At 36.3% G+C, this 14292-nt stretch overlaps 1 protein-coding gene across 1 annotated transcript; it reads right to left on the bottom strand.

The window, feature by feature from the left end:
* Positions 1–183: 183 nt before the first annotated feature.
* LOC112081998 lies at positions 184–1632 on the bottom strand. Its single transcript, XM_024149078.1, has one exon. It carries the CDS (start codon positions 1630–1632, stop codon positions 184–186), a length of 1449 nt encoding a protein of 482 aa, XP_024004846.1.
* Between the last annotated feature and the right edge of the window lie 12660 nt (positions 1633–14292).

Here is a 14292-nt window from a genome sequence, read left to right as displayed (position 1 = left end):
TTCTTCTTCAGGGATAAGCGCGAGCTGCCGGAAATCCCAGAGCCGGTTTCTCTCTCTGGTCACCTGGTGCTCTGTCCGCTTCCGCCGCCGGTTTCATCCCGAACTCGGTCTTTTCGGGGCTTCTGTACTAGGAAGCAACCTGGAAATTCGGCGGATTCGCCTTTGTTATCGTGAGCTCGTCGATTATCTCCTGGTCTTCTCCTTTTGGTCGTTCTCAGGGCTGTCTGCATCTTTCAGGAGTTCGTCCAGTTCCCCTTCATCAAAGAGATCATCATCATTCATCCATTCATCTTCCTCATCAATGCCTTCAATTGTTTCATTGTTGATGAGCAAAGCTGGATCCTCCATAAGCTCATCATCCATGGGCTCGTTCTTCGGGGAATTATGATTGGTCCTTAAGTCTCCGCCTGTGTCCATAACCACTTCCATCAGAAACTCGAGCTGTTCGTCGCCGTGCTTTGATGTGGTAAGAATCATAGCTTCTATATCTTTTTCAAGAGTCTGTTCATACCAATTTTCGTTGATATATGGTTCCAATGGGGGTAGAGTCATCGCATTGCTAAGCTTAGGTTGGCCTACAAAAGAGTTTGATTCAATTGGGATTGCAGGTTCAAAAGTGGGAGATTTTTTTGCTGAGCTGCCTGCTTCTGAAGATTCACCGGTTTCAACAATCTTCCCTATCCCCAGATTTGTTGCCTTGCTGGTAACGGAGAGATGGAATGGTCGACTACGTGTGTGCCCCGGGGAAGAAAATCCCTGTTTAGCTTTGGCTGGAGGATCAGAGATAGTTCTCTGAGAGTCAGAAGACTTAGCCGGCATTTTTGGGAATCTCGCCAATGGAGGCTTAGCGGAGGAATGGTCTTTTCCAGGTATCTCTTTCTGCTTGTTCTTTCCCATATGTTTCTTGCTTGTTGCAAAAGATTCTTCATATCGTCTCTTTCGATATCCAGGTTCATTATCTCTTGAGCCTTCTCTGATATTGGGATGAATTTCATCTATGGGTTCATGTCTTCTTTCGTGCCGTCTTGATTCAGAACGGTAACCAGAGTTTGTTTTAATTCTGTTCCATACGCTATCAGGTCTTCTGTCAGAAGGGCACCTTTCCTTGGGTATTTGGTTCCCTTTCTTATCCTTCAGTGGGTTGGAGCTTCCCTCTTTGGTCTTTGTCGAGATTTTGCGGGTTTCTTCCTGCAAAGGGAGGGCGTTTCTGTCACGAAGGGGTAGAGATATCTGGCCTGCTTGTCTTCTCATTTGCATAACATCTCTGTCGCGTATCAGGTCTTCTCTCGATGCTTGAGCAAAGTTCCTCTCAGCCTCTCTTTCCCTCATCTTCTCTCGTCTTTGATCTTCAGTGAGCAGGGGGCAAGTTCTCTCGTCGTGAGAGATGTGTCTGCAGGTGAGACACCAACGATCGAGCTTCTCATACTTCATCTCTACCCGAATCACTGCGCCGGATTGTAGCCTTGCCCTTGCTGTGAATCTCAGAGGTTTATCTGCATTCAATGAGATTTGGATCCTTGCAGCTCGCGCATCAACAACTCTTACATCACCCAGACGATTTCCAATGACACGAAAGTTTTCTTCCATCCAGAAGTGTGTAGGAATCCCCGAGATTCTAACCCAGAAAGTCATGTTATTGGGGAAAGACTCCCCAACATGAGGGATCCAACGTTCCAAGGAGAAAGACCAGCGGTTAAAGTGACATGGGCGCTTGCTGAACACACGCTGAAGGTCGGCTTCCGAATCGAAATCAAACTAGAACCGGGAGTTTCCAAGATCTATCCCGTGTACTCTGCCTTCGACGTCCTAGATGTTCTGTCGAGGCATGAAGGTGATAAGAGCCTCTGTGCTAAGGATATCTTGGTTAAACATGCGTCCAACCAGACTTAAGTTGAAGCGAGCGATGAGTTGACAGTTGTCCACATGGGGTAAGTCAATGATCTCTTCTTCATCTTCGTCGTGGTTCTCGTTAGCAAGATTCTTGTTGTTCTCCATAGTTGTTAGATCTGGGATGTTGAGAAGGAGGTTCTGGTTTGAGTTTGTAGCAGATGAGTTAAGACTTAGCACAATGCTAGAAACAGAGATTTAACTTATAGAATAACAAAAGCATCCCACGAGGGAGAGGTCTTCGGTATGCTCGTGAGCTTGAGGTAGGATTAATTGAAATAAGCTTTTCGTCTTGAGCCAACGGCTTTGATTTTTGCAGGTACAGAGGATTACTTGAGAATACACGCAAGGAAAGAGCTGTTTTAGCTATCTTTCTAAGTCTTAGCTAAGGCCAGCTCATGGAAAAGTTACTTGTTTCAGGTTATTTTAACTTCCAAGACCTTAGAGAAAGAGACTTTTGACGAGAATTGGGGCCCAAGGCATAGTGGAGGCCGGCGTAGGTCCGGCGGATTGGAAAAGAGCATAGCTATTTGGGAAGGAGAAAGTAGATGTTGAATGTCAAAAGCAAAATTCAAACATTTTGGAAAAGTCTCGGGAAGAGGGCCTGAGAGCGTTTTTGGTACACCTACTTCCTCATTTCATTTTGTAAGTAAAAAATGAAGTTAAATTAAAAGCTTCTTCTCTTCATCGCTTTACAAACAAATCTTACTTTATCAATTATAGTTTACAAAGGAGATTGTGAATATATATCGGCTATACGTCACCAAGTATAATTAGATATCATGAACCGGTAACTGGAGATATGTTTACAGCACGTTTTGCCGATTGCCACTTTGATAAAAATGAATTCCCAGCGTTGGGGTAGGATCAAGAGAACCACCAAAGGATATCACATGGTGTACACAAATCTTGGCTTATCTTGATCCCCCTACCCATCAACGCGAGGTTGAAGTTCAGAAAATTATACATTTGCAAAGTTTGGAAAACCAGTTACCTGATGCGTTCACAGATACGAGAAGGGTGACGAAATCATATATCCCCGCTGCTAATGCTCCATCAAAAATAAATGTTCCGGAACAAGTTATTGATGGGAATAAAGCAAATGAACCGCATATTCAATTAAAGCGTGGGAGGCCGATGGGCTCGAAAGATAAAAATCCTCGAAAGAAAAAGAAATTGGGAGACAAGGTTCCAGAAGAACCGAATAAAGAAAATGTCTTGAAGACATTGGTGAAAAGGTTATAGAAGAACCATATAAAGATATAGGTCCTGAAGACATACATGAAGATGTTCCAGAAGAACCATTAAAGAAGTTCGTCTAGAAGACGAACATGATACTGAAAAGTATGAAATTTCCATTAACTTCGCCCAAAGTGGGACATTATGGGCTAGAAGTGAAATAAATGATACATATGGAATGTTCTCCTTTTTGGTATCCAAGGAAACTGATAATGAATATGATGATCCAGACCCAAGATCCATGTCAGGATGCCAGAAAAAGGCCTGACTGGGAGAAATGGCAGATGGCCATGAGAAATGAATTAATCTTCCTGAATAAAAGAAATGTCTTTGGACCTATAGTCATTACACCAGAAGATGTAATGCCAGTCGGGTGCAAATGGGTCTTTGTGAGAAAAAGAAATGAGAAAAACGAGATCACAGGATATAAAGCCCGACTTGTGGCACAAAGTTTTTCTCAAAGACCGGTAATTGATTATGAAGATACATATTTCCCGGTCATAGATGCAATCATATTCAGGTACTTAATGAGCCTAACGGCATCTTAAAATCTAGAAATTTACCTTATGAATGTTGTGACTCCATATCGATACGGATCACTTGATAATGATATATATATGAAAATCCCAGAGGGAGTCAAGATCCCAGAAAGATCAAAGATGCCTGAAGCATCTAAAGATATATGTTTGGTCAAATTACAGCGATCACTTTACGGATTAAAACAGTCCGGACGCATGTGGTATAATCGCTTGAGTGAATACTTGTTGAGTAAAGGATACATCAACAATGCGATATGCCCTTGCGTGTTATTAAGAAATCCTCATCAGGATTTGTGATCATTTCTGTATATGTCGATGACCGGAACATAATCGGAACTCAAAAGGAGATTGATGATGCAAGAACTCACATGAAAGAAGAGTTCGAAATGAAAGATCTTGGAAAGATAAAATTTTGTCTAAAGCTCCAGATTGAGCATTTCCAAGATGGAATATTTGTGCATCAATCAAATTACACCAAAAGGGTGTTAAAATACTTTAAAATGGATAAAGCAACTCCTTTGAGTACTCCAATGGTCAATAGATCACTTGATATTAACAAGGATCCATTTCGACCTTGTGAAGATAGTGAAAATGTATTAGGTCCTGAAGTACCTTATATGAGCGCTATTGTGGGCTTATGTATCTTGAAAATTGTACTCGACCAGATATAGCTTTTGCTACTAATCTACTTGCAAGATACAGCTCATCTCCTACACGCAGGCATTGAAATGGGATAAAGCATATCTTTCGTTATCTCCAAGCGATCTCGTGGCGTTCTCAAAAACAGACTTTGGTCGCCACTTCTTCAAATTATGCGAAAATCATTGCTCTCCATGAAGCTTGTAGAGAATGCATATGGCTCCGATCTATGACTCAACATATACAAGGTGCAAGTGGAATAGTCATCGATACGGAACTAACAAAAATGTTCGAAGGTAATGCTGCGTGTGTCGCTCAACTCAAGGAATGTTTCATCAAGAGCGATTGTACAAAACATATTCCTCCAAGATTTTTCTCTTACACTCAAGAACTTGAGAAGAATCAAGAAATGGATATCCAATATGTTCGCTCGAGTGACAATGCAGCAGATCTCTTTACTAAGGCGCTTCCCACTACATCATTCAGAAGACATGTCCATAGTATTGGAATGCGCCGACTGCAAGATCTATGAAGAAAATTTATATTCATCACTTTGAGAGAGAGATTACGATATTGTACTCTTTTTCCCTTGTCATGGTTTTTATCCCAATGAGTTTTTCTATGATAAGGTTTTTAACGAGACAGTACGTAATATGTTATTAGTGATGGATAATCAACATGGAGTGTTAAGGAAATGATTTTCCACCATAATATTTACCTATCCTTAATGTGATGATGTGTAGGTTTCTTTACCTTTTAATTGTGGTAGTTTATGTTTGCTTTCCCATATAAATAGATGACATTTCCTCATTTCATTTTGTAAGTAAAAAATGAAGTTAAATAAAAGCTTTTTCTCTTCATCCCTGTAAAATTTTCGCATTGATATTCAATTATCCCCAATTTCTTAACCTAATTGGTTCAGCCCATAATTTGATGCCCTAGGGTTCGTTAAATTTTTAAATTAATTTGGGGCTTTCGATTCTCTTGCTAAAAAATGATTGAATTTTGGTTTTGGACTCTTGACTTCATAATTTTAGTCGTAAATTGAAATTATTAGGGTTAGGGTTGCATTCAAATTTAGAGATTTTTTTTTTATTATGGGATTCATTGATGGAAGAGGTTTTCAACAAAGTGTTCTTCACTGTTCATAAAACACCAAAATATTTTTAAAAAATAACTAAGCACCCCTTACACCAGCTCATTGATGGAGGTGCTTTAAGTCCATAACACTTGAATAGTTGTGAGACTCGTCTCTTCTCTTCTCTTATTGTTTCTTTTGCTTTTATCACCTGAGTTCTTGCGTTGTGAGTTGTGGTACTGTTAGTGTTATTATCATATTGGACCTCCTGGCTCTTCACACATGCATGGTATTTGCTTATCTTATATATATATATGTAAATATACAATTAAGTACGTTGATGTCTTTTTATGTTCCTACATTAGTCGTTGGGGATTTGGAGATTCCTCTCCTGACTATTGAAATATTTATCTACTATCTACTCTCTTGTATCATTTTCTCTCCCCAATCAGTTTACTAAACCATTTTCTTAACTTTTTGTGTGGATAAAATACTACATTATTGATAGTTCTAAATATTCTAGACATCATTAAAAATATAATTAGTTTTTAATCGATTTCCCAAGAATATTTGTAAGAGTATTGGTTGGATTTTCAGAAATGTTAACGCTATTCAGAGTTAATACATTTTCTCGCATTAGATTGAAGTTTTGGCTTGCAAGAAACAAAGTTTTGCATTAAACTTTCAATAAACATTAATTAATTAATCATAACTAAAAGATTTAGCAATTTACAGGTCAGTATGCTTACTTACGCGTTAAACACACACACATATATATATATATATATATATAATACATATAATTAATTAATTAATCATAACTAAAAGATTTACAATTGTATATAAACCCATATAATAATTATTCTTACAATTATATAACTGGTGCTTTAGGAAAAAGATATTAGAATTATAGTGTAAGAATTTATACCAACTTAATATATTAACATAATATTTCTAGAAAATTTTCAAGATAATGTGTAAAGTTATTAAAAAAAAGAGAAAAAAAAACATGGAGTATATATTTAAAGAAAAGACAGAGAAGGATTCCGTGTTAATGTTTGGGACCAACCTGCAAGATGGCGAGTCTAATGGTAAAGAGACCTATCTACATTGACATGCCTAAAGTCTTACTAACATTATTGACCTCAAATTCAAAAATACATAAATATCTGATATGGATGGTGTGGTTACTTTGTGTGGCACATTGACATCGGCTGAATCTGGTTATTCACATGCCTCTCAGTTTTTTTTAGTTACTATATTAGCCAAATACTTTTAAAAAAAAATTATGACATTAATATACTTAGGATCATACAGTGAATATTATGATATTATAAAAAAGACATGAATATATATAGGATCATATTGTAGAGATTATGATATCGTAGATATTATTACATGAAAATACATAATAAGGGCAGATGAATTATGATATATAGCTGTTTCTCTATTTTTAGAACACACAAATAAGAAAACTTATCCGCATTAACGTGAGACCCCGAATAATTGGTGAAATGTGGTAATATTTTTTGTGTCTACCAATCTACATTTTTTTCGTTACCGTAAAAATAACATAATAAACATTTTGGAACACCATATTAAATTTATATTATCCACAAACTCTTGTATAAATAAATCTGAATTCTGTAATCCATGATGCAAAACTAAAAAACAGTTGATATTACTCAGTAAAAATTCTTCTTTTGAATTCAAGTTACCTCAGAATCTGTCCAAAATAAAACAACAAAAAGATTGAGACACTATTAGCTATATGAAATTACAAATAATGAGAAACTTGAAATCTGAGAAGTATTTACCTTCAACTTTTATTAATAATAAAATTTAATTATTATTATTTTTTAATATTAATTTTATTATATTAAACATATATGAAATAAAGTTTGTACAAATATGTGCATAATGATAGATCTAAAAGATATATTAGTGTCTTAAGGATCCATATTTAACTAAAACCCATAAATACTCATGACAATATTTTTAAAATTTGGTCTTTTAGTTTGTCCCACATCGACAAACTTGGATAGTTGAGAAGGGGAAGCAGCACTATAAATAAGAGTCTTCATCTGTGCTTCAATTGAAACGTTCTCGCTTAGGTCGCGGATCAAAGATCGAAGTCTGTGTTCGGTCACTCCAATTGGGCTTGTAAATAGGCCCGATAAGAAATTTGTTTTAGGCAGTTTAAAATTCATTATTCGCATACAAAAATTGCGGCAGTTGGACTGATCAGCGGCTAAGCGGCTGATTAATTGTCAAGGTGGCTGATTTATCGTTTTGTCGATAAACCTGATTAATCGTCATTGTCGTCATCATCCTCTTCTGTTAACCATGTCGATGCAATCACGTAAACGGACTACCATATGACAAAGCAGATTGACAAAGCTCTAAACAAATCTCAGAAGGGTCTTAATGAAAATTACGTTGTGGATTATATTAGCTTCTATGGGTTAAAATCTCCATTTTCTAATGATAACATGCCACGCTTTATGAAGTTCTGCTATGCTCCAGAACGATATTGCGTGTGCAAGCAATGTAATGAGTTGGCTAGATCGGGTTTGGGAAAAATGAATATTGATATGAAACTTCATCTAGCTAAACCGGAGGCTGCTGATCTCATGATCACGAGAGATATCTATGGCAAGGCTCGTCACAACCTCATCAGAAAGCCTCGCCCTTTTCCCTCAGTCTTTCTCTTGATAACGGGTGATCCAGAATTCAAAAAGAGTATGATATATCTCAAAGAGAAGAACATAAGAATCATGCTCGCTCAGCCCGAAACGTCTACAATAGCATCTGAGGGATTCTCGGCGGCATGGCGAGTCCCAGATTTGTTATCTGGAAAAGGACCTTACTATGAAGAATGAAGTAAGAAGAAGACAGTCACCAGCCCTTTCAAGATTATATCTGCTTAAAACCTTATCACTTGAGATACTTTATTTTGTTGTTGTTATATTTCCTCTAACGTTTGATTGATTCTGTAAACGATAGATTTGCTGAAAAAAAGATCAAGAAAAACCTTTATTGATATGAAATCGAAAGATACACCACCAAAGCGTATAATTTTGAAAGCAATCTCCCTTGAATCTCTACACCTAGAGATCAAGTCCACAATCCACAACAACCATTAAAAGAAAAGTAAAACAATTAGAATCCTTTTATACTTGAGGACTTTTACAGATATGAAGCGACTTGTAGTTGTTTCTTCACATCTTGTGTGTAATCTCAAAATTAGTTTGATTTTTTACAAGGCTTTTCAAAAACTCAAATTCTTCTTCATTTACGCTTCTAGTTGTTAAAGTTCATTTCTGGAATGCAAGGATTTGTATATCAAACCCTTTGCTTGAGTCAGACAAGCTTGATGTAAAAGAAGCCAACACTACTTGCATAGCATATTTTATAGATCAGGTAAGAGTATAGGCAAAGTAAGGAAGTAAATAGAGTAGAAAGGGTACCTTATCAAGAAGAATTTTTTGGAAATACTCTAGACATAAAACAATATTTCGGTAATTCATTGCAGTTGTCTGCAAATTACAGAAGACAAACACAGATTAAAACTCTTTATATATATAGCTAACTTGTGCAATCAGAAAGAAACTTTGTGTATCTACACACCTCTGAAACACGACGATTGTTTTCATAAGATTTCCAAGGCTGAAGTTCCATTACAAAAATACCATCCTTAAAAGCAAAGACAACAGTCAATTGCTGCGCATATGAGAAGAGAAAATGGACACATTCAAGTACAATGTAGCTACTGGGTTAAAAAGACGCCAAATCTCTGAAAACAAGGTTATCAAACTGTCGTCACCCCAATTCAAATGAACCCATTTTGTCACACTCAAACTGCATCAAAGAGCAAACATGTCATCAATAAAACTGTTTGTATTTGGATTTCAACTAAAGATGAGACCTCCTTTAGGAAACAGTGAGATCAAAAGGCTTAGTGACATAAGATTTCTTTAGCCAAAAACGTCAGGCAAATATTTTCTAAATTACAGTAGTTGAGTTTCATACGTATTTTGTGGTATGAGCATTACCAAAAAAATCGGTAACGTTCTTAATTGTTGCCAATTCTCTCCAAGAAGAAGAAACCAAACTTACAGAGTGAAAGAACAGGCAAAAATAAAAAGAAATTTACCATAGAATTGTATCATAACGATTGTCGTCAAATTTTTGAGTTTGAACAAAATTCTCTTTCTGAAACGAGACAATTTGAGACAGGTTTTTAGTTTCTTGGTTGTCTGACTTTGTCACACCATTGGAAATGGATACAGATTCCTCCTTCAAACCCTATGAGCTATATTTCTTTTCATTTGGCCTATCAGAATTCTGCATTCTCACAAACTTCTTATGATGTTAGTGAGCATCCTCAATGCGACCTTCAGCCAAAGGAAATCTAGTTCAATGCACAGGAAACAATTACTTCAGAAAGATAAAACTTACGAAAGCTTCCAAAATACATATCTGGATTAAAGTATCTATTGTTCTGTGTTTCACTTGAGTTAAGACTTAATATGAGATACTAGATTAAATCAAACTAAACATTTTCTCCAGACTTGAATGATAACATATGTAGCTAACAGTTTAATCTATGTCCTATATGAAAAAGAAAAATCTTGGAAGATATTACGACAACCAATAGTGCTTACTTGAATAATATCCACTCCAAGAATGCTCCGACAACTAAACTTTTTAGCTGAAGAAAAAGAAAAGCAAGATGTTAACAAAGACATATCCAAGACAGTGAAAGTCCAATCCCACTTTGACATAGCATTCTCATAAAGAAATCAAATCAGTAGAAACCATACAACTATACAAATACTCACAAAGGGCCACATCTACAAATATAATAGGGGCATTAGATTCTTGTACCAAGAAAGGATTTTTCGGTGTTCTTCAAAAAATGTGTTTAGCAAATGTATAAGAAGCTTACCAATATGGATAGTCATAATCCTGCTATTGCAGCCAATGTCAAGACAATCCTTGCCCTCAAACCATTCTTTCTTCACCACTTTAAGCCGAGGACCCTCATCAATATCATGGCTAATCTAACACATTATAAGTTTTGTCAAAAAGAAAACCCAAAATCAGATACTTAAAACCAATCACAAAAAAACACTCTTAAACATCAAAAAAGATGAGGAGACTCACTCTGTATCCACATTACTCAAATCCAAACCCAAAGGCATTAATCTGAATTAGAATCTTAAACCTATCTCAACTTTGGAAGAAGAAGGAGTGGATTTCTTACTTTAGTTACACTCAGATAGCAACGGTTTGTTCGATGATGTTCTTCATAGATCTGTCCATCCAATGAATCCCACAAACAAGAGACTCACACCCTCTAAGTACTTTTTTTTTTCTTTCCAATTAGGATCAGACTGAGACAGTCAGTAACAAGCAAACACCTTGAGAACATGAGAAACTCTAAGAAGGATCTTGTTGGCGGTGCCCAGCTCTGTATCACAGACCACGTATCCGTCCTCGGGCATTGGTTGCAGTGAGTCCAAAATCTTGATACTGTACATTTTTTTCAAAGTTTCGTCGAAAGCAAACCTTGACCCAAGCCCATAAATTGCAAACAGTACGAGCAAAAAGCCTCAAACATTGTTATCGAAACTATGTTTTAAGATATATGTAGTGTCTTACCTGCAGTTCCCAACATTTATGACATCACAGAGCGACCAAAAGGGTTTCTTCAGAGAGAGTCTCCGATCTTTGTCCATGTGAACCCAAAAATTATAAGGCATCTCCGTGTTTCCGTGTTTGTATAGCATTAAGTAATGCGTCCTCAGCAATCTTGGATAGAGATTCCTGTTTAAGGGTCCCGAATTACATCACAAGTAAATATTATTACTCGATACACATTTCTATTATAGCAATGATGAAAGATTTTTTTATGCACAAAAGATACTTACCTTTCTGGCAGTCGCTCTCTAGGACTGAAACCCAATCCACGAATTTTTGTGTAAACGGCTAATCTTGTTTGAATTGCAAAAAGTGCTCCAAAGTCGCCAAATGCATCGCGATAGTACTGATTGTTGAAAAGCGAAAGACGTGAAGATGCATCGATATTTATCCATCCTAGGTTTCCGTCCTTTAACTGACTGCAATATGATGCACTCACATCAGTCTAGAAATATTTCCCTCTTTTGTATCCTTGCAACAACAGTATATATTGCACATGGGAACTCACCAGGCCGACACCACGATAGAGGGGATATTGATGTAGAAACGACCAGGTTGCTTCACCAAAATAAGGTTCATATATGCATAAAGGGTGACCCGTTCTTAGCAGCTCACCTTCGTCCCTCTCATGTAGATCATTCTTACTTCGATCTGCCCTTTTTGCGCTTTTATATACTTCTTCCCACGTCCCATGATACTGCCAGGCTCTGCCCTTCAGCTGCATAACAACACAAGAATAAATTAATTAGACACGTAGGAAATGGAGATGAGAATGTCATTTCATGAACTCGCATCAGAAAAGCTTACCTCCTTGTCTTCTCGTCTTTTTCTACTGTTAATCATTTGAAGAGATCTCTCTTCTTCCCATATTTCATATACAAATGAATCATCATTAAAAACCCCAAATCTCATAGCTTCTCATGAGGTAAGATTCCATTGTCCCTCAACCTTCGCTATGAGCTCATAGTGTCTTGCTGTTCTATTATTAGGCAGTAGTTATAGGAGGAGGAAGGGTTTTGAATCTTCAGACTGTTTCTGGTGGAGTTCTTGAGAGAATTTTGAATATATTTGTTTTTCTAAGCTTTGTTTGAACGGAGAATTGACTTGGTTAACAATGATTTTCCGGCAATTTTGATAACTCTAACTCTAACAAATCATCCATGGATTTTGATAGAGAATAACAGATCGATCAAACGGAAAGACGATTTGAGGAAGATTGTCATCGATGAACCCTCATTTCTTGGAGAGAATTTTAGAATAAAATTTGAAGTGAAGATGAGATAAATTAAAAAAGAAAATCCAGATGATAAAATCACAAGATTATGAGGATTATGGGTATATAAGATGGTGGAAAAAAGAAGAAGAAGAAGATTGGTTGTGTTCGGGTCATAATTGCAATCAGTCTTAATCTGGTCTAAATCCAGTTTAGGACATCTCCAAATACAACTTCAAGTGTGATGATGTTTGTCTCTAAAGGCAAAACCTCAAATCTAATCTCACAAAATTTAAAATATTGCATAGTCTTTAATTTTAATTATTATTAATTAAAATTATATAACTTTATAAATAACATAGAAACATACACTAAAAATATCATTAACTAAATTTATATTATAGACTTTATAATAAAACAAAACATTACATTATAAGATAAAGTATTATTACATTACACCAAATTATTCAACAAAACTATTTTCATAATGCTCTCAAAATATGATCAATCAATGCTTTTTTGAAGTGTTAAATGAGTTTCTTTATTTTTTTATCTGTAATATTTCTTTTATATTAGTATTTTTAATTTTATTTTATATGCAAATATAGAATTTATACAAATGAATATAAAATATATGCGAGATATAAAATTGTTTGGATTAAACTGATAAACATAAAAAAATAAAATGATTATTTATGAAATATATAATTGTGATGACTAAAATACAAATAAAAACTGCAAACCTCAAATTTGAAGTCTTGATTTGGAATCTAGCTTGGAGTTACAACAAACCTGAATTCAGAGAAAACTTGAGGAAGATAGAACTCTTTGACAACGCTGTCTATGCTGATTTGATGAGAACAAAGCCGGAGACTTGGTGCAGGACATTTTACAAGCTTGGACCATATTGTGAAGATGTTGAAAACAATTCCGTAGAATCGTTTAACAATTCTATAGGTAGGAAACTATCTCTGCTTTTCTGTTAATGTTTATATTTGTGGGTTTTTTAATAGTTGTGTTTCATTGTTGTTTCAGGTAAAGCTAGAGATAAAGCTTTAGTGCCAATGCTAGAGACCATTGCCAAACTAGCAATGGTTCGTATAGCCAAGAGAAGTGCCAAAGCTATTAACCACCAAGGGATTTGTACTCCATATGTGAGTAAGTGCCTAGCTGAGTTGCTTGAGGATGCTTCGAAATGCATTGTCCAACCCTCTACCAACATGCAAAATTATTTAAAACTTCACGGGTGTGCTTATCGAGTTGACTTGACGGCGAGGACCTGTAGCTGCAGAAGATGGCAAATCACTGGGATCCCCTGTGAACATGCATACGGTGTGATGATCAAGAAGGATATTGAAGCTCAGCATTACGTTTGCCATTGGTTTAGGACTGAGATGTGGAGAGATACTTACACAGATGGTGTTATTCCAGTTAGAGGCGCTTGTTTTGGCCTGTTGGAGAAGAACCATCCACTGTTCAACCTGTGGTGCCAGATATGCCTGGTCGGAATAAGGTTACTAAGGCGGATAAAAAAAGAAAGAAAGGGCAGAATGAATCTCCGGTGAAGAAGAAAGACAAATTGCTGAAAAGAGTCATGCATTGTAAAGTTTGTGGAGCCGCTAATCACAATTCACGGTTTCATAAAAAGAAAACATTGGTTTGTTCTCTTCTTTGTGTGTTTTTGGATACTAATCTCTCATCTTCTCTATATACTAATGTCACTTTTTCTTTGATTTTACAGGCTTCTCAAGGTGAATCATCATCTCAGCCTGAATGTTCACAAGGAGTACTTACTCAGCTTGGGGAATGAAGATGTTTATGCGGTTGTGTTTTCTTTGATTTTTCGACCTGTTTTGTGTGTGTTTTGGAACCTGTTACAAAACCTTCTTTCTTTGGCATCTATTTTCGGATCTGTTTCGGTCTGTGGCCATGCATGATGTCTAGGTTTATAAACAATTGAGGCTGTCTTAATGTTATGTCATATTCTGGTT

This window comes from Eutrema salsugineum, unplaced genomic scaffold (genome assembly GCF_000478725.1).
Source record: "Eutrema salsugineum unplaced genomic scaffold, Eutsalg1_0 scaffold_1, whole genome shotgun sequence".
Lineage (NCBI taxonomy): Eukaryota > Viridiplantae > Streptophyta > Magnoliopsida > Brassicales > Brassicaceae > Eutrema > Eutrema salsugineum.
This window is presented reverse-complemented; position numbering and strand designations above follow the sequence as displayed.